The sequence below is a fragment of the Equus caballus genome, chromosome 14, assembly GCF_041296265.1.
Source record: "Equus caballus isolate H_3958 breed thoroughbred chromosome 14, TB-T2T, whole genome shotgun sequence".
Classification (NCBI taxonomy): domain Eukaryota; kingdom Metazoa; phylum Chordata; class Mammalia; order Perissodactyla; family Equidae; genus Equus; species Equus caballus.
The window spans coordinates 101,552,205-101,571,816 of record NC_091697.1 but is presented as its reverse complement, the minus strand read 5'-3'; the positions used below and the strand labels follow the sequence as shown (position 1 = coordinate 101,571,816).

At 43.9% G+C, this 19,612-nt stretch overlaps 1 protein-coding gene and 1 long non-coding RNA gene across 2 annotated transcripts in view; one reads left to right on the top strand and one right to left on the bottom strand.

The window, feature by feature from the left end:
* CMYA5 (cardiomyopathy associated 5) overlaps nt 1–12,978 on the top strand; it is an 84,704-nt gene extending 71,726 nt beyond the window's left edge. The window contains exons 10-13 of the mRNA XM_023618100.2: nt 4,305–4,438; nt 5,304–5,403; nt 7,489–7,662; nt 12,110–12,978. Of these exons, the coding sequence (XP_023473868.1) occupies nt 4,305–4,438; nt 5,304–5,403; nt 7,489–7,662; nt 12,110–12,356 (655 nt within the window). The 3' untranslated portion in view covers nt 12,357–12,978. The remainder of the gene's footprint in view (nt 1–4,304; nt 4,439–5,303; nt 5,404–7,488; nt 7,663–12,109) is intronic.
* The window catches only part of LOC111767904 (uncharacterized), a 34,693-nt gene continuing 26,561 nt past the window's right edge, over nt 11,481–19,612 (bottom strand). The window contains exons 4-5 of the long non-coding RNA XR_011425711.1: nt 18,723–18,805; nt 11,481–15,475 (exon numbers count right to left, since the gene is read on the bottom strand). This is a non-coding gene — a long non-coding RNA (uncharacterized lncRNA). The remainder of the gene's footprint in view (nt 15,476–18,722; nt 18,806–19,612) is intronic.

The following is a 19,612-nucleotide window of genomic DNA, read 5'->3' as shown; positions in this document are numbered from 1 at the left end:
TTAATTATGCATCTCTCTTACTAGTTTGAGTATCTTTTCATATATTTTGGAGCCATGTACCTTTCTATGAAGTATTCATTTCCTTTACCCATTTTTTCCTGTTGGATTGTAGTATGTTTTTCTTATTGACTTGTAAAAGCTCTTTGTTTTTTAGAAAACATTAACCCTCATCTATGGTATGAGTTGCAAATATTTTTTGATATTTTTGTCATGCATAATTTTTAATGTTAATGTTAATTTAACACTACTTTCAGTAGAAAGTGCAAGGTAGGGAATCCAACTTTATTTTTTTAGTGTGGCTATCCAGCCTTCCCAACAAGAAAAACCCATCATTTTCTGTTCTGATTTGAAATGGTTCCATTGTTACATACTTAGGAACCTATGTGTTTAGCTTTATTCCTGACCTATATAATCTGTTCCATTGATCCATCTATTTATGACCCAGTACCATGCTGTTTTTATTATTATAGCTTTATAATTTAAAGTTCACGGTAGACTAGGTTGCTCTTGATGCTTTCTTTTTTGCTATTTGCTCATTTATTTTTTATATGCTTTTTAGAAGCAGATTGTGTAGTCTCCTCCACTCCCCTGCCCCTGATTATTTAGTATTTTTAGAGATTGTGTTAAATTGGTAGATTAACTTAGGAAGAACTGAGGTTTTTATTATGTTGCATTTTTCTATCCAAGAACTGATATGCCTTTCCTTTACTCAAGTCTTCTGTGTTTTCCCTCAGTACTATCTTTAAAAATGTTCTTCATATAAACCTTACACATTTTCATTATGTTTGCTACTATTCCAGATAAGATCTTTCTTTCACTTTATCTTCTGTCTGGTTGTTGTGTGTCTATGAAGGCTTTGGAATCTTATGTTAGGTCTTCATCCAGCCGTCTTACTGAATTCTCTTATTACATAAGAGATTCTCAGCTGACTCTCTTGGGTTTTCTAGATAAGCAGTCCTATCATCTGCAAATGCTCATAATTTTACCTCCCACCTCCCAATTTTTTTTTAACCTCATGTCTGTCTCTCTGACTTAATGGGAATGCTTGTAGTATGGTCTCATTAAGCATTAGGTCTCCAGTGGTTTTTACTTTCTAAAGATCCTTTTCAATTCCCATGTAAAATGATTCTTGCCCCATTGTCCACGGTTACGTGTGGCAATCTTTTCAATCATTTCCCGTAAAAAGTAAAGAATGAAAGGGCTCAAGCTAGAATAGCTTTTGTTTTATTGGGCAGACATCAGCCTCCTGGTGGCTTCCGCTCGTTTGTCCTCTGAAACGACAGAAGAGGAGACCAATCTGCTGCACATGGCAGCCCTTCAGCCTTCTGAGGAGACAGTGGGTCTCCTTTACCTCGTTTCCCTCTGCTTTACAGCACTGGAGTTTAACAAACGCCCTTTGTCCTACCAATGGAGAGGTGCGTAGGTTGAGAGTCCTTTGAAGACCAGCTGCGAGCAGAGCTCCGTGAGCAGACTCCACGGTGTGCTTATTCCCCATCAGCAATCAGCTAATTTGCTGATGCATCAGGGTTTCCAGATACTTCCTTGCCCTCACATTCCTGGAAACTATACATATAAAGCCATCCCTTTCCACTGTCCTATGGCACTTGTAGGGAGAATCCCACACTTATGATCCAAAGTGAGACCATTTGAGTCATATTTCTTACTGTCTTTTGAATTTTCTGGTTGGCTCTAGACTTCTCACATAGTCAGATCAGTCATATTATTGATAAAGCTAAAATCCCTTCTTACCTAAGCACCAGCAACATGCTACGGTTCCATTTGCTGTCTAATCACTTACTTCAGTTTGGAAGTTCTGTGAATTTGAATTCTCCTGCAAACTCTTCAAAGCTCATAAGTCATGTGGATTCAGTTGCAATTATGACAAGTTTTTTATTTTGAAATAAAAAAATAATCTATGGAAGGGTGGCAACTCTTCGGGTTTCAAATTCCAAAATTTTTGAAGTTTTCCTTTGGCTAGAAAGCAGGGACAGCTGACATGAAGACTTTTGTGACATTTAAGTGAGGTCAGACAGGATAAATAGACATGGAAATGAACCGTTTGTATCTGATCTTTTTTGCTTTGTTCTTGGTGCTTGAGCATAAGCCAGAAACTTACAAACAATAAAACACAACCACATTTTGTATTCCTTTCGCTTTCTTGTCTGGTGCCCTATTTCACAGATGCAGTGAGGGCCTGGTGCACATTCCTCAAGTCTGTGTGTCCTATTTATGCACTAAAAGCAGGATCTGCTCCCGTATTTTGGCTTCGGTACCATGTAAACCTTTATTCTTTAAATGAGTGATGAGACACAACAAGCAGTTGACTATATATATGGAATTTCCTCCTTGACAGACTTCATAAAACTTAAGAGCAAACACTTCCCCCCCAAACCAGCATCATTGGCATTTAACAACCACATTGTGACAAAACGAAGCCAGTGTGTTCTTCCAGTTTCTAGAGATGAAGTTTCCTCACCTACCCTTGTTGCTTCCCCTTCAGCAGAGACGGCACCTGGGCACGTGATAAGTGATTGGTAAATATTTAATGAGTGAATAAAGTCTGAAATTCAGTTCAGACCTCAGTGTGCTTATTGAGGCAATAATTTTATTGCTTGTTATGATTAATGTACATTTAAAACATCTCTTCAGCCATCAATTCAAATAAGATAAGCAATACATGTACCCCAGAACAATATTCTAGATATCAGTAGGGAATTACGTTCTCACTCGTAGGACATGGTTTTTCATTAATTGACTGAGGCATAATTAGTTGTCAGTGGACGTGTGGCTCAATGCCATCGATCCACTCAGTGCATCTAAAGATAGTACTCTCCGAGGGCCTGGTCAGGGGGTAGGTTCTGAAATAACAACCAGTAACGTTTGGGCAGTTTGCGATGACCTTTTCCAGACACAGGCACTAAATAGCAGGTCCACAAATAGACCCAGGTTCTCCCCTCCCCTGCCCCCTTCCTTCAGAGGAACACATTGTGAGTTTTTGTGCTTTTAGACATGCGAGGGGGGATTGTTGCTCTTTTCAGATTTTCTGCTTTAGAAAACTTCTAAATTAGTTTGTTTTCTGAGTCAATGATACTTTTCCTTTTCCTGTTCTCCGTGGTATTCTCTAAGGTTGGTACTGAGAAGTGAAGTAGTCAACAGAAGTAGACATAACCTGAAAAAAATCTATCTGTGGATGAACGGTGGCCACTCCTGATTCTAACGCTTTTGTGGACAATCATTAATAACAAAACAAACATAAAGAAAAACAAAAACAAACAAGTAGATGAAACCCCTACCCTTCTGAGAACGAACATGGAGGCTATCATACTGTTGAGTTCGTTAACCAGCATCCAATGCACATCTCCCAGGAACAGGAGCCTGCTCTTCAGCACTCAGGTTAGGAATTCCTTCATCAGTAAGGAGCCTCACCTGTAACTCTCTCCAGAGCCTCTCCAAATCGTGGCTAAAGGAAAGAGTACTGAGTACTTTAGTTGTATAATTGCTCTAGGCGATGATGTCAAGCAGACTAAAGAGAATGGAAAAGAGGCTCAAAACTATTCCAGCTCATTGGCAGGTTCAGAGAGCTCGGCCTTCGAATCCAGCAAATCCATTTGTGTTTAAATGGTTGGGCTGTTAGAATATACCAAACCCGCTGCCAATTAGCTACCACGACAGCACTTTTCTTTTAATGGAAATGGGAGATTTAGGAATAGCAACTTTGGAGATTTTATTTGGCAGTTAGAATTCTTTTTGCTTGCCAGGATTAAGCTTGCCTTGAAAGGTATTATCTTCTTTAGAGATCTTCAGTTTCTGTAACTTCAGTGGCTTCGGCATGATGGCCATGTACAAAGTCATCCCTCACGTTAAGTTTTCCACAATTCTGGATCTGTTAATGAGATAATTAGGGTCGTTGGTATTATAGATTGGTTTAACATCATCTCAATCAAAAAGTGCCCTCCCAGCCAAAAATTGATACAGAAAATAATGTAATCTTGGAGATTCATTAACCAAAAAATTAGTCTGTTTTCTGAATTAGAAAAAACATTTGTCTGATTCTATTCCAAAGAGATTCTGGAAACCACATATTTGACAAAAGTTGACAACAGTAGAAATTATTTGATAAAGTAATCTTAGTGGACAATGACCATTTTGTAGAATCTTGCGTTCTAACTCTGGTGGAAATAAAAAAGGAAAGATTAATTTATTTGTTGTTAATAAAAGATCTTCACTTACTACAGGAATAAAATATGCTGAGTTGTTTAGCAGCGGCATGATATTTAAAATTATTATTCTCGCTTTGTGTTTAGATCTTTCTCTGGAATCAAAGGACTTCAGCTGAAAGTTAACCTTCAGCCCAGTGATAATTACTTTTTCTACGTGAGAGCCATCAATGCATTTGGGACAAGTGAACAGAGTGAAGCTGCCCTCATTTCCACCAGAGGTACTTTCTCCTTTGCACACAGTGAATGTCTCCCAGGCATTCCCATTCCTTCCTTTCTGCTACCCAGAGAGCAGCTTCTTAAAGGCCCCAGTCTGCTGGCTGTGCTTGGTTTTTGGCATGAGGACCCAAGATTGGTCAAAGGTTAAGACGTTGCTTTTATTTTTCTGGCTTAGAAGTTCTCAGTCTTGGTTACCCATTAGCAATCTGCTTGGGTGCTTAAAAAAGACCGAAAAGAAGTGAGGAATGAAAAAAATGGTCATTATGTTGTCTGAGCCTAGACTCAAAGTTGGCACACGATTGAGGGTGCTACTTTAAATGATTTGCTTAGCCAGCAAAACCTTGTGCAGGTGCCTTGTTTGTGGTGTAGTCAGGGCCAGCCTGATGTTTATAAAGACAGGAGAGCTGCCTGCCCAGAAATGTTTTCCCCCAGCCCCAGTGTGGTGCCTGCACCTTCCACTGTTAGAGCCACTCCTGCAGGTTGCCCCAGTGCATCTTCAGACTTCACGTGCATGTGAATCTCCCGGGGGCCTTGTTCAAGTATGGATTCTGATTCAGTAGGTCTGGGGTGGGGCCTGAGAGTCTTCTTTCTAACTAGTTTCCAGGTGATGTAGGTGCTGCTGTTGCAAGGAGCACACCTTGCATAGCAGAGTGAGCTCTAGCATAGGAGGCGCACCAGGTAGTACCCAGCCTCTGGCATCCACTACTGCCTTATCAGGGATGGCATTTTCAGCTGCGGATCTGCAAAGCCTGGGTGGGGGATTTTGATGTCAGAGGAAAGGGAGACTAAGGTCTGACATACGGGGCTTGGCCCAGGGACAGCGCTTGACGTGGCCATATTAGAGTCCTCTTTTCTTCACTGCAACAGGAACCAGATTCCTCTTGTTGAGAGAAACGGCCCATCCTGCTCTGCAGATTTCCTCAGACGGGACAGTGATCAGCTTCGCTGAGCGGAGACGGCTGACAGAGTAAGTAGAGGAAGAACGCACGAGATGCCTCTGCAGGAGAGTCTTCTGAGGGCTGTCGCCTCAGTGTGGCCTCCCCTGAACACATTCTTGGTTTAATGACCCCGCCCGGGTGTGTGGTATTGAATATAAATGTGTGCACTCCCAGACAGTTCCGTTCCGGTTCATTACTAGCGGAAAGTGACAGAGATAGTTCATAACTTGGAGCAAGTGTCCATATTGTTACCAGAACTATAAACACAGACGGTTTTGTTTAAAACATAGGCTCTATTAAGGCATCATCTTTGGTTTAATGAAAAAAGAGTCCAGGTTTGTTCTTCTATTATTTTCAACAGCAAACCTGATTTTGTATCCATCCATTTGAAAAGGAGTGGAGGAGAATGACACTCAGTTGAGTTTCTAGTTTGGGCCACATGCAGGGTTCTCAGACTTTCTTGCCCCTCCCCAGTAGCTCCCACAAAAAGAAGGATCCAAGTAAAGGAGGAAAAAGCTGAAGGCACAGAGGGGAGCCTGCTCTGCAGTTTACCTGCAGTCTCTCATGGTTATTTTGAGGGTCAAAATGGTCGAGTGGGAGAAAGTATGTGAAAGGCTTTTGAAAACCATACCCAACGTGAACCCCACACTGCTGGCGCTGATGCGCTGGTGTGGGCTGCCCCCTGCTCAAGATAAAGCACTGAGCTGACCAGCGGACACTTGCCCTGCTTTCCTGTCAGCTTGCTCTTCCCCTGTCTGTGGCCCAGCTCAGGTGTCACCTGCTCCTGGAGATGGCCCAGCCTTCTCTAGGGCCTGGAGCCCTTTGATCATTTCTGTGAAAAGGTCTGAGCACATGTGTGGTTTGTCAGCCACTCGATCCTGAATCATCCTCAAGCAGCATCCCTATCTTCTGAATCTTTGAATCTAGGATGGAGCCCGGAACACTGCAGATGCTAAACATATACAAATGAGTGAATTCAGGAAAAAAAAGATTTAAGAAATAGACTGAGCTTTTCTGTCTTTTTTGGATTTCTCAAAAAATTAAAAAAGAAAAGAAATAGCCTCGAGGTTGGTAAGAGTTCATAGATAATAACTGATGATAACTGTAATGCATTTTATAGAATTTTATTTATTTATTATTAAGTTGAAGATCAGCTCATAAATATCAGGCAGCCGGGCTTTGCTCCAGAGAGCAAGGGCCTGTCAGTAACTGCCTCTCTGAAATGAGGTTGTTGGGTAAAGACATGAGAAGGTGAAATACAGTCCCTTGCATGAATCGTTTTCTCATCTGTTAAGGGGAGAGGGAGAGTGTGCTGACTGAATATTAATGCCGCTCAAGTTAAAAATGCCTCCTTGCTGTCTCAGCCATTTCAAAGCAAAACTGAGCAATTCATGCAAACAAGGTCACCTGCCAGCAGTTGAAAGTGCTTTGGTTCATTTCACTGTGCCTGTTTCAAAAATAGCTAAGGTGAGACAAAAAGAGATCTTTCAACAACCTCAAACGCAGCTACTACAACGCAGAGAGGCCAGAGTCCCAAAGGCTGTTGACCACAGCCCCCTCAAAGCAGGCTCATCGCACCTGGTAATTCCACGCTCTGCTCTGCGCGGGCCTCACCAGCACCTTGTTAGTAAAGAGCAGCACCTCATTTGGTCTTGGTGCCCAGTAAGGTCAGCAGACTATGGAACGCGTTGTTAAAGAAGGTTTTGGAGACTCCTTTTTTTGCAAATTTTGGAAAACTTTGCAAGTCACATTCTCTTGGAACTCCCTACCTGCCTCCCTTGTTTTTAATCAGTCTCTTTAAAAGCAGAGATTATGCCATTTCTTTTTGTCCTGCCGTTATTCTAGTTATTTCCTGGTTCCCAGATCCTTCAAGAGATACAATGTGCAGTGCATGCCTGTTGTGTGTGGTAGTGGAGATATGTCAAAGACATATGGAGTTTTTGGGGAATTCTGTGGTGATCAAGTCAAGGTTAGGGGCACAATGAACAACGAATCTCTTTAGTCAAATTCCAGAAGTTTCCAAGGCTAGAATCCTGCTTAAACTGTGCATGAGTTTGTAAATGTTGATGTTTATGAGATAAAGGCTGGCGACTCCTGATCAACTTTGCCTACAGAATCCCATCAGTGCTGGGCGAGGAGCTGCCTGCCTGTGGCCAGCATTACTGGGAAACCACAGTCACAGACTGTCCAGCTTATCGACTTGGCATCTGCTCCAGCTCGGCTGTGCAAGCTGGTGCCCTGGGACAAGGGGAGACCACGTGGTACATGCACTGCTCTGAACCACAGAGGTAAGCTGGAGCCCTGCCCCTCCCTTCTGAATCAAAGTGTCATGAGTTGATGTCTAGGCAGAGGTCTCTGAGGGCCCTGATAAATAGCATCCCACCTCTCTGCCCAAGTTCTGAGCCAACTAAGAGGGAAAACCAAGAGTCAAGTGTATGGAGACTACACTATTTCTCTAATGACTGAGGAAGCTAATTTTAGAAATTGTGGTTCATACCTGAGGGCGAGAAGATTTCTTATATTGAATCTTATTAATAGACAGACTTATCCCCACTCAGAACCTTGGCCAGGCCAGCTGCCCCACCTTGCATGTCAGAGTTGGTCCCTGGAGAAGCAGAGAAGGATGTGTGTCTCCTTGCGAAGCTTATAACCAAGAGACAGAGACGAGGAAGGGGCTTCAGGGCCATGCATGGCCAGTTTTTCTTGGTAAACTCACCCCAGAGTTGGGAGAGACCACAAGGGTAATGCTCAAAGGGCTCCATCCACAAAGAAGTCAAGAGGAGTGAGGAAGCCGTAGATCCGCAATACCCTCCCTGCATTGGTCTATATCAGGGGTTGGCACACTACAGCCCACAGGCCAAATAGGACCCTCTGCTTGTTTTCTAAACAAACTTTTATTGGAACACAGTCCTGCTCATTTGTTTACATATTGCCTGTGGCTGCTTTTGTACTGCAGTGGCAGAGTTGGCTGGTTGCAACAGAGACTAAATGGCCCCCAAACCCTGAGATATTTGCTGTCTGGTCCTTTACAGAAAAAGTTTGCTAACCTCTGGTCTATATTGTTAGTATTGTTTAGTTGGTTGATGTGAAAAAGCCATTAACCGGTATTAGTCTCAGAGAGCTAGGGCAAGCATGTTATAATCTGAATATGCTCACAGGATGGTCGAATAAAAGAGCACTGGACTGGGAGCCAGAAACCTGATTTTAGTCCTGGCTCCACCCTTGACTGGCTTCCTATTGGCGGCTCCTATTCCTATTGGAGCTGGTTAACCCTGAGCATACCTGATATGCCTCATCGATCTTGTGAGGGGACGATGATGCCTGGTCTGCTTCCTTCTGGGGTTGTGAGGATCACATGAAGTCAGGTACAGGGAAGAGCTTTGAAATTGTAAAGTATCGGACAAACGCGAGGCATTATTCAAATGTAATGCTTAAAAAGGAAGCCTTCAGTGCTCGTGAGTTCCCAGAAAAAGGCCCACAGATTGGGATTTGCATATCTCCCGCTGCACATTTCTCCCTGCATCCTACTTGACAGAGTTTGATTTTCTGACATGGTTCATAAGGACACCATCTCCAAGAGTTATTTAAAGTCGCATTTCATCAAGTGAGAGCAATTGTGATTCATTGATGTTCAGTGCCATGCAATGCTTAAGGCCCCAGCCCCTGCCCGGAGTTAAAATCACTCAGACCCAGAGTTTATCATCAGGAGATTTAGAGCTGGAGCTAATGATTGGTTTCATGAAAATTTCCTTCGACACTCGGACTCTTAAGAACCCAAACCAACGTCTAGCCTCCAGTAATAAATTTCAAGCCTCTAGAAAACAGAATTGTATCTTTTGTTCAACAGGCTTGACAACTTGGGTCCTTGGCTCTCTCAGACCCAGGGCAGGTTCCGTAGATTCTGGGAGGGAGAGTGCGCTGACCTGTGCGGTCCCAGCACAGAGCAGTCAGGTCTCAAGTGCCTTCATTTCATGTTTCAAATAGCGCACTCCTGGCCTCTGGGACGCCGAGAGAACTGCTGTGGCAGACCCTCCTGTGTTTTCACTTTTTCTGGATCCATGATTTTAAACAAACTGTGTGACTCTTGATTTTACTTGTGTGGAATCCAAGCTTTAAGACGTCACAGTTGGAAAGGAGAGATGAAGAGAGTCTGAGGAGGGAGAATCAACTGGATTTCTTCCTGTCCATTCCTGACCTTTCCACCTAGCCCAAGGCTCCTCACCTCCCTTCCCAGTTTCACCCACTGCCACCTGCCTTGCTCTTCTTCTGGTCTCCACCTGCTCCAAACTATCCTCTCTGTCACAATTGGCAAATAGTTCTAAAATATCATTTTCATCATGTCCCTTACTTTTCTGTTCAAAAATCTACAAATATCTTCAGCAGTCAGTTGGGACCACAGTGAAGAGGGGAGGCCAGGAAGAATGCAACCAGGCTGGGGGACGAGGAGCCCTGAGGGGAGTAGCCACCAGGGTTGAAAGGGGTCTTGGCTCAGTCTGGGCCAGCTGTGCCATCCATGGGGGTGGGTCGGCTGGAGTAGGGGCCCTGGCATGGCAGTTCAAGTTGTCAAGAATCAGGCTTCTAGATGATGCTTGTTTGACTAGGGCCAGCAGTCCCAAGGAAGGGCAGGCAAAAGCCGGGAGGGGAGTCTGGCCCCCAGCAGACAGGCTTGGCTTCAGGCCAGAGTGCAGGTTGGAGAAGGAACTGATGTGCTCGGCAAGAAATGGAGGCAGAAGCTGGGCAGGGTGGATTTCAGGCCATGCGGACCTGGTCGAGCCAAGGCTCCAAGGAATGTCTTTCCCTCCTTGGCCTCCATGCTGGGGACTGGCTCTGACCAGGGCTGGGCGTGTGGACCCCAGGCACCTTCCAAGTAGAGGTAGGGAAATGGCTCATTTGGGCATTCAGAGCCCTTTAGACCAGTGCTGGGCAATCCGACCTTCTGAGAAAATAGAAAAATGGTATCATATGTGGCTAATGAACACTTGAAATGTGGTTGGTAGGACTGAGGAACTGGATTTTGAATTTAATTTTACTTAATTTTAGTTTAAGTGAGCACACGTGGCTTGTGGTTACTGTATTGGACAGGGCAGGTCTAGATCCCTGCCTGTGACTTACGTCTCCATGAATATCCTCAGAGTCACTCACATGTGCCCTCCAAACCTGCTGGGCGAATGGTGGTGTTCTCTAAGACGTATGGGCTTGTTCTGCCACCTCATCATTGCTCCTGCTGCCCCGCTGCTTGGTCTCCTCGCCCTCTGTTTCACTTACCCGGTCCTGACGGTTCTTTTTGGGTACGAGCCTTCTGCTCCCACAGCCTTCTGTAAGAACCTACACTGCTGCTCCTTATCATTGCCGCCTGCAGCCCTTGTCTGCTCTACAGCTTCTAGAACTACATAATCTTCTGTCGTTCCTCTCTTTACCAAGGCTTTGAAAAGGTCCTTTGTCATTGTGTGAGTCTTGCTTGTTTTCCCATCCCCATGAACCTCTGTCCTATCAAATGAGCTTCATTCTGTAATGAAGTTGCCAACTTGTCATTCTCTAAATACACCTGCAGTCAAGCTTGTGGGCCTTCAAGACAGACGTCACAGTTATTAAAGGTCCTTGGCCTTCTCCGCCATACCAGAGTCACGTACCCAGAGTCTGAGGCCCCAGTCTGCCCAGTGTTCAGGGCTTCCACCCCTCAGACCCACCATATCCACAGACCTTTCCCTCGTCTCTTTTCTTCTCTGCCAGTTCTCATTTCTTCCCTTCCTCTGCTTTCAGGGCCCCACCCTCCGTCTCTAAGACTCCCAGGAGAAAACTCCAAACTTGTGTTACTTTTTGCACAGAGCAATTTAGCTTCTTCTGCTGAGCAATTTCTCCTTCCCAGCCTGTCCTTGAACTTGTCCTTTCACAACCAAACAGGTCCACCACATGTGTTTAGTGAACGCTCTACCAGTCTGTGCCCTGACACGGACCCTCAGCCCTAGCCCACGTTTAAGTCATCAACAAGTTTATGCTTCCTGCTCAGTAGAGTATGGGTTCTGGAGGACAAGGACAGTGCTCGACGGTCCTTCATGTCCCCCGGAGCGGCTAGTAAAGTGCTGGGCACACAGATACACCCAATGAATACTTGTTGAGTTGAATTTATTTGAATTGAAGAGAGAAATCATAGGCAACATCCTTGGCTGCCAGGCTGTTGGAAACATTGAGAAGATGAAAAGGAAAGTTGGTTTGGGGAAGGGAGAGCATATACAAAGGATGAAATTGGGCAAAAATAATGAAATATTTCTCAAAGCTCATAAAGGCCCTTATGTAAGGTACTTATAAATTTTTTAAACTGTAAAATTAATACATTTTATGGAAGGCAAGCCTGTGGTTCTTTTTAAAATACATGGCAGCCTCAAAGGAGTTTTATTCAAAAGAATGACACACCATGAATGCGGTAGTTAAAACATGTGGGCAGCTGGGAAAGAATTAGAATGTTGAGAAAAATCACAAGGGAGGCATATTTTGGTTATTCTGGGACTGCCTCCTAATGTAGGAGCAAAATTATTAAGAATGCTTGTCTGTTGGGATGAGGTATGCATTTCAGCATCTAGGAGGGATCTGGTTAAGGTATTTAGGACAACATTATTGCAGCTAGTTATTGTGAATTGAAGTTATTAACTGAAAAATTGGGTATTTCCAAGTGATTTTCTTTATCACGTTCCTTCAAGATTTCCAAAATTTTTAATTTCCCATTCTGTGTCGTTGCAGATACACATTTTTCTACAGTGGCATCGTGAGCGACGTTCATGTGACTGAGCGTCCTGCCAGAGTGGGCATTCTGCTGGACTACACCAACCAGAGGCTTCTATTCATCAATGCGGAAAGTGAACAGTTGCTCTTCATCATCAGGCACAGGTTTAACGAGGGCGTCCACCCTGCCTTCGCCCTGGAGAAACCTGGAAAATGTACCCTGCACCTGGGGATCGAGCCCCCGGATTCTGCAAGGCACAAGTGATCACTGGCTTTCACAGTTTGAAGAGCAATAATTCACATCTGGGGGGGTCTCTTGTTCTTTCCCTCGGGTGCTATATAGCATTCAAAACGTCTCCCACACATTCACGCTAATGATAGTTACGTGCACTGTGATTAGCACGTGAGCAAAAGCACCAAGAAAATCTTGACTTTGTAGAGCAGCATGTGAGTAGAGAGGATGGAAAACAACCTCCACCCTTGGGTTTATATACATTTCAGTTCTTCCCTAAATTAAAAGGATTTATACCTGACTTGGGAACCGAAATAGAGAAATGGACTTCCACCTGTTTTATTGGTAAAAGAAATCCTTGGATGGACAGGTCTGAGTGAGGGGAAGGTTGTACCGTTAATATCTCCTCTGACAAGAAACACAGACTTTTTCCACAAGAAGAATGTCACCTCACTCCACTAAAGGATGATAAATCCTAATCATTAGAGACAGTGTCGATAATGAACTAACCATTCTAAGTTGATAATGAACTCTTTTGTAAAAATCTATACTGTAGAACACGAGTCTCTTTCCCCTGAAATTTTAAATGTAGAAAAGTGCTAGATATTAGGAATATCCATTTTGTTAAATAAATGGTTAGAGTCTATAAAACAAAGCATGTGTGTGAACTTATTCTTTGTAACTTATGGTCTGGCATCTCTGAATGAGGACAAACTGCGGAGTAAATCACCATCACACTTCAGCGGGTGCATTACTACTAATTTCCATGTCAGAATTTTACATTTATATGTTTTAAAATCTAAACATGTTCAGCCCATAGTTACAGTCAACTACTGGAAGCTGGGAATCTCTTTTTGCTAAAATAAAATGGTTGGCCATTTTTAAAGATTATATCGAAATCTCAAAATATTCCTTAAATATGTGTACAAAGTTGATAAATCTAGAATGCATGTTAAGGTGATTGCTCTTGTTTTCTATAATATAGCTACTTTGTTTGTATTTACAGATTTTTTAAATTTAAAAAATTTTTTTTTTGGTGAGGAAGATTGACCCTGAGCTAGCATCTGTTCTCAATCTTCCTCTTTTTGTTTGAGGAAGATTGCTGCTAAGCTAACATCTGTGCCAGTCTTCCTCTATTTTGTATGTGGGCCCCCTCTACTGTATGGCTTGATGAGCAGTGTGTAGGTCCATGCCTGGGATCTAAACCAGTGAACTCCAGGCCACTGAAATGAAGTGTGTGAGCTTAACCACATGCCACTGAGCCAGCGCCCCAATTTTTTTAACATTATGAATTCAGTTATTTGTTTTCTTGAATCAAGTGATAATATCCTACTTGTGGGATATATTCTAAAATTATTGTTTATTAGCTAGAAAATCCAAACTGGATCTGTAGCTGGATTAATAGGAACCCTTCAAAGCCAACACCACCCTGCTTGAAAGTTATAGCAGCTGCTGGTAAGATGGATCCTGGGGCCAGCCCCGTGGCTGAGTGGTTAAGTTTGTGTGCCTTGCTTAGGTGGCACAGGGTTTCTCCGGTTTGGATCGTGGGCATGGACGTGGCACCGCTCATCAGGCCATGCTGAGGTGGCATCCCACATGCCACAGCTAGAAGGACCCACAACTAAAAAATACGATTATGTACTGGGAGGATTTGGGGAGAAAAAGCAGAAAAAGAAAAAAAAAGAAGATTGGCAACAGTTGTTGGCTCAGGTGCTGATCTTTAAAAAAAAAAAAGATGGCTCCTTAGCAAAATAGGAGGAATAACTTGTGCTTAGTCCAGAACGTTATCTTCAGCTTTTTTCAGGTCTTAGAAGAATCATCATCAGGTTCTGACTGATCAGCATGGTCATTATTACTTTTTTTGGCAGGAACGTGGTATAATTAAAAACAATAACAACAGTAGCAGCAGCCACATGATTTTAGAATTTGCCTCAGTTTGAGTTCCTCCAAAAGTGGACCTTGAGATAAAGATTTCGTGCTGGTTGTTTACACAGGAAGTGATTCCAGAAAGCACACATGAGGAAGTGCGGAAAGTGACAGGAGGTGGACAGAGCCAATATAGGACATGTGGTATGAGTGGGTTACTACCACTGCGAGCAACAGGGGCTCATGGGAGCTGGGGGCACCCCTGGAAACCCATGGAACATGCCGGAGGCTGGCATCTAACCACTTCTGTACAACCCCATCGGTTGAGGTTGCCCCAAGAGGCATTAAATTCTCATCCCCACCTTTCCAGGTTCCATTCCTTGCTAAGCTCTCATGATCCCAAGAAAGCCTTCCGACAGAGGAAAGAGAAACAGAGCCGCCTGACGCAGAGTTGTCAGCGTGCTGACCACCAACGAGTGAGCTCGGGGTAGATGGGGCAGGGCACCAGCCTGTCTGCGATCAAGTTGGAAGCAGCTCTATTATGAAGCCATGATAGTGGGAAGAACTAGGTTTGAATCTTGAGTCAGGCCTTTCTAGGTGATGACTTTCAGTGATTCTTCAGTTACACCTTTTTCTCAGGATAATTGTAAACATCAGATTAAATAAGCATGTGAAATGACACAGCGTTTTGTAGTTTGTAAAACATCCTGACAAGGGACTCCAGAGATCCTCTAAGGCCGACCCTCCACCATCCCCGTTGAGTGGCCTTCCTGCCTCTGACTCCGTGGCAGGTGGATGGGGGACGTTCCAGCTCTGGGGTCAGCAGGTCCCTGGTTTAGCTGCCTCTGTCTGCTGAGCCACAGGAGATTTCCTGGTTGGTTCCGAGGGGATTAGTCCAGTGCAGACAGGCTGAGTGAAGTTAATGCTATTTCACCATGTCTTCCAGCAATTCTTTCCACCTTGGTCCTTCTTGATCCTTCTTTGAGTCCATTTTTCCTTCTTCTTGCCCTTCCTCTTTATACCACACAGATCCTCAGAGAGAGGAAAGGAAATCGGCAAATTTTGGTCAAAATTGCTCCTCTGGAAATCTGTCAGTGGTATTTTTTAGTTTAATAACACGTGTAGCACATGCATCATCTCTTTTAATCCTCATCAGAAACTTGCACAGTAAAAATCGTTGCCATTTTATAGATGAAGAAACCAGTCTCAGAGCAGTTAAATAACTTGTTCACGGTCACAGCCGGTGGGTGGCAGAGCGTGGATTTCGATACAGCTCAAATCCTGAGCTAAGAGAATAAAATGATTATATTTTGTTTCATATTTTTGTCACAGATCATTTTTTCCACATGTATGTGGTGTGTGACAACTACATGTCTGTGTACATGCACACTCTCATACACACATACACATATGGGTGCATACACTGATACATATACATTCTCTTCCCTCTTGAACCGACTTCCTTCCCAAACCTCTGATTTGTTGTGGATGCTGTCATGGGATAATCTTTGATTCCTTCCTCCATATCGATGACCTGAATTAGGATTCAAAAGAGTCTATAACATTCTATTTGTGGAGAAAAGACTTTCATGCATGAAACTACAATGCTTCTTCTAAGAGATACAGGGCCAAAATAAAGGAGTTTGTGGGAAAAAGAAAGAGAAATGAGGATTAACACCATGGTCCTTCTCTGTTTGCATACACACCTGGCACCTCTGCACGAATGTATTCTTTGTCAAAGGTAGAAATATTTTTGTATTGGAACAAACCAGAACATGTTCTTGTTGTTTTTCTGGGGGTGCTTCCCTGATGTCCGACAGAACTGAAGTATCATCTTCCATCACACCCACTTACAAAATTGTATGCTATAAGCACCAAACACTAACACTCTCCCATCAGAAGCATCCTTCAGGCTTCAGAGTGGCCTGTGTCTGAAGTCCCTTATCATCCTCACTGTGTCAATTACCCATTAATCATCTCAAGTGTTCAGTTGCTGAAAGAACTCACAGGACTCACAGTTTATACTCGCGGAAGAGTTTCATCGCGGGCAAACCATACTGTATGGCCACATGCAGAAAGGCTAGGCATTGAGAGGGGTCCTGATATCAAAGCGCAGCCTTGTTTGTCCTCCCACTGTTGGGTTGCACAGTATGCACATGTCTCCAGGCCTCAAGCCACCACCAGTGTGTGTGTGTGAAGCATGTTGGTACCAGGAAGAACGGGGCGAGGCGAGGTGAGGGGGACCTCTCATAATGTGCTGGTCACATGCGCACTTTCTAGCTGTGCAACTATCCTTAACCTTGGAAACTGGCCTCCCTGCTCCCCACAGGCTCCACCAAAACCAGTGCATATCATAAACCCAATGATTATTACTAAGCGATGCTCACAGACTGGTATATCCGGCTCTGAAACAATGGATGGATCCCGTGGTTACAGAATGTCATTTATTGTTAGTTAATAGAGTCCATGGCACTGGGCAAGAGTCAGTAGCTCTGTGGATACGCATGTGGTCAGCAAAGACGAGCAGAAATGAACCCATGCTCGGTGCGGGCTGTCCTGCTTTCCTGAGCTCAGCTGCTCGAGTGTGTTTCAAGAAGAATAATAGTAAAAGCTGAATGCCTCTGCCACTGATCGCCGTCCCCTCATGTCCTGATTTAGTGAGAGCCACAGAGTGATCCTGGCCACATCTCAGAGGTGAATAAGCTTGGACCTGATTTCCAGCCCCCTTCACAGCGCTCAGGAGGGAACATGTTTTCTGGACTGTTTTCAGATAGGAGATCAACACTCTCACTTTCCTTTACTACCCTCAAAGTGTATGTGGTTGTGCACCACTTTACATGGCCCTGTTTCAGTCTTAACTCCCTTTCTGTGCTGAGTTTGTTTTTTCCAGTTGATATCAGTAATTTCAGATCCCCAAATAGTGTACGAACTGTGAGAAAGCTTGAGAATAGTTGGAGGACTGAGAATGTTTAACCTGGAACAAAGACATCTCAGGGAAGGACGTAAGAGGTCTTCAAAGATTTGAAGAGCTGTCATGCAGAAGGAATTAGGCTTATTTTGATTTTTCACTAGGATCAGTAGGTAGAAGTCCCAAGACTGAGGAATTCGGTTTAAGAGAAGGAAGAGCATCACATCAGTGACAGTTGGCTCAGGGAATGCTGCTCAGCAGGAAATGAGCTCTCAGAGTCAGGCTGAATGATCAACTGTCTAGAATATTAAAGAGCATATTCTTGCTTTGAGTTCCAGATCCCTGGTTTTTAAACTGTGTTCCTGGAGCACTAGGTTTCCACAGAGGTGCCTGAGGGCCAACATGGGACCCAATGGGAAAACCAAGTCGGCATAAATTCAAACTCCTATCCCGTTTTATCACGGCAGCTCAATTTTGATTGGTTTTACACGTTGGGTTCCATATAATAACTCATTTGATGAACAGATTTCTATGGTTAAGTAAAGTTTGAAAGGTAGATAACCAAAAGGATCCAAAAGTCTTAAATCTTCCATTCTTTCAGGGTCCTTTTTCCTTTACTATCCAAATACTGATATCATATTGAATTCAAGAAATACTGTTTCCTATCCCAAATTTCCAAGAATTTCTGTAGATGATTACATTCTCCTGGTTGACATCTCTGACCTCTTCCTTCTGAGTTCTCCTCCATCACCTCTAGCCACGTCACCACCACCTCTTCATGCTTCCCTAGTCCCATTTGGTTTTCACCACCCCAAAACATTGACACAGTGCTCCATTTATTCCTTAAGGCAGTGCTGACACAAGACTGACCCTGGAAGTGTTGAACATAGCTTTTGTTGAAGACTTGGGGTTAATGAGGGAAATTTCTTCACAGGTCATGAAACAAAACAAAACTGAATGTGAAGCCTCCAGTATTGCTAGGAGCCCCTTCTGATCTCTTCTTCAGCCTGGTCTTCCAGCTATACTGAACAGGCTGGCCTCTCCAGTCTACTTTGTTCTTTACATTTCTAGCTTTTGCTCAAACTCTGTTTTTCAGATCAGAAACACGAAAGAAAACACCAAAAGACAAAGACCTCTCTTACCTATATAGACATCTTTTGTAATAAAATGAGAGCAAAATTTTGCCCTTCTGTCTCAGCCTCTTATATCCTGCCCAGGCTCCAGGCCTCTCTTTGCATGACTGAAAGACCTAGTAAAGCAGTTCCCTAAAGAACACTCCTCTCCCACAGATGAATTTGGCCATCACCTCCTGGAATGGTTTTAGAATCCCCTTAGTACCTTCCGTTCAGTGGTTTTCTGTAGAACTAGCTAGTGATTGAAAATCCTTTCTCAAGCTAACCAGAGCTCCCAGACTTCGTGTAGGGCTGCCCTGACACCACGGAGGACTTCACTGCATGCTAGGCATTCCAGGGAGAATGACACCCTTCCAGAGTATAAAATTAGGATTTTATAATGCATAAGGACATCCTCAAAATATCAGGAGGCAATGGGTAAAATAATAAGAAACGAAATGGGGAAGGAGAAGCACAAGTCATTCATTCCACACACACTGACTGAGGACTCACTGTGACCTGGTCCCTGTTCTAGGTCCTGGGGAGATGGCAGTCATCAAGTCAGACAAAATCTCTGCTTTCAAGGAACTTATATTCTAGTGGAGGAAGACAGACAATAAGCACATTTATAGTATGTCGGTGGCGAATGAAAACTAGGAAGAAAAATAAATCGAGGTAAGAGAATAAAGAGCAATAGGAGGTAGGGCTGCAGCGTGTTTTAGGTATGATGGGAAAGTATCTCTGATAAGGCGATATTTGAATAAAGACCTAAACGAAGTGAGAGGCACACCATGTGGATATCTGTGGGGGGAGAGCATTCCACAGAAGGAACAGCAAGTGTGGCGGTCCTGAGGCAGCAGCATGGGGATGCACTATCAGACCAGTGAGGAGGCCAGCAGGGCTGGAGTGGAATAAACATGGGGAGGGCATGCTGTAGATACAGTCAAAGAGTAGCTGGGAACCAGTTCCTAATGGCCTTCAAGGCCAAGTAAGGACTTTAGGTTACATTCTGGGGGAGTTAACAAGAAGTAACAGGTATGAGGAGCAGACGCAATGGCAGTCTCAAAGAATGGGCCTTTCACGTGTTTGGGTATGATGGTTTTCAACATTAAACAGAATGTTTCCTAAAGGCCCCCTGGGCTGGCCTCTGTCAGCTCTCAGCTCTTGCAGAGAAAGGGCCTGGTGTAGGTGGGAGAGAAGAAAAGGCGCTCTTTGTCTCCTTCTCGGCTCTGTTCAGGAGCCCGGTGGCCCTGCTCACTTCCTGCTTCAAGGGGAGCAGCCCCTGCCAACTGGTTGCCGTTAGGACCACCTAGTGCTGAACTGTGGGGGACAGCTGCTACTGTACCCAGGACGGCTTTGTGCTGAAACGAATCTGCTTGCCCTTGATGACAAGTTGGCAACCA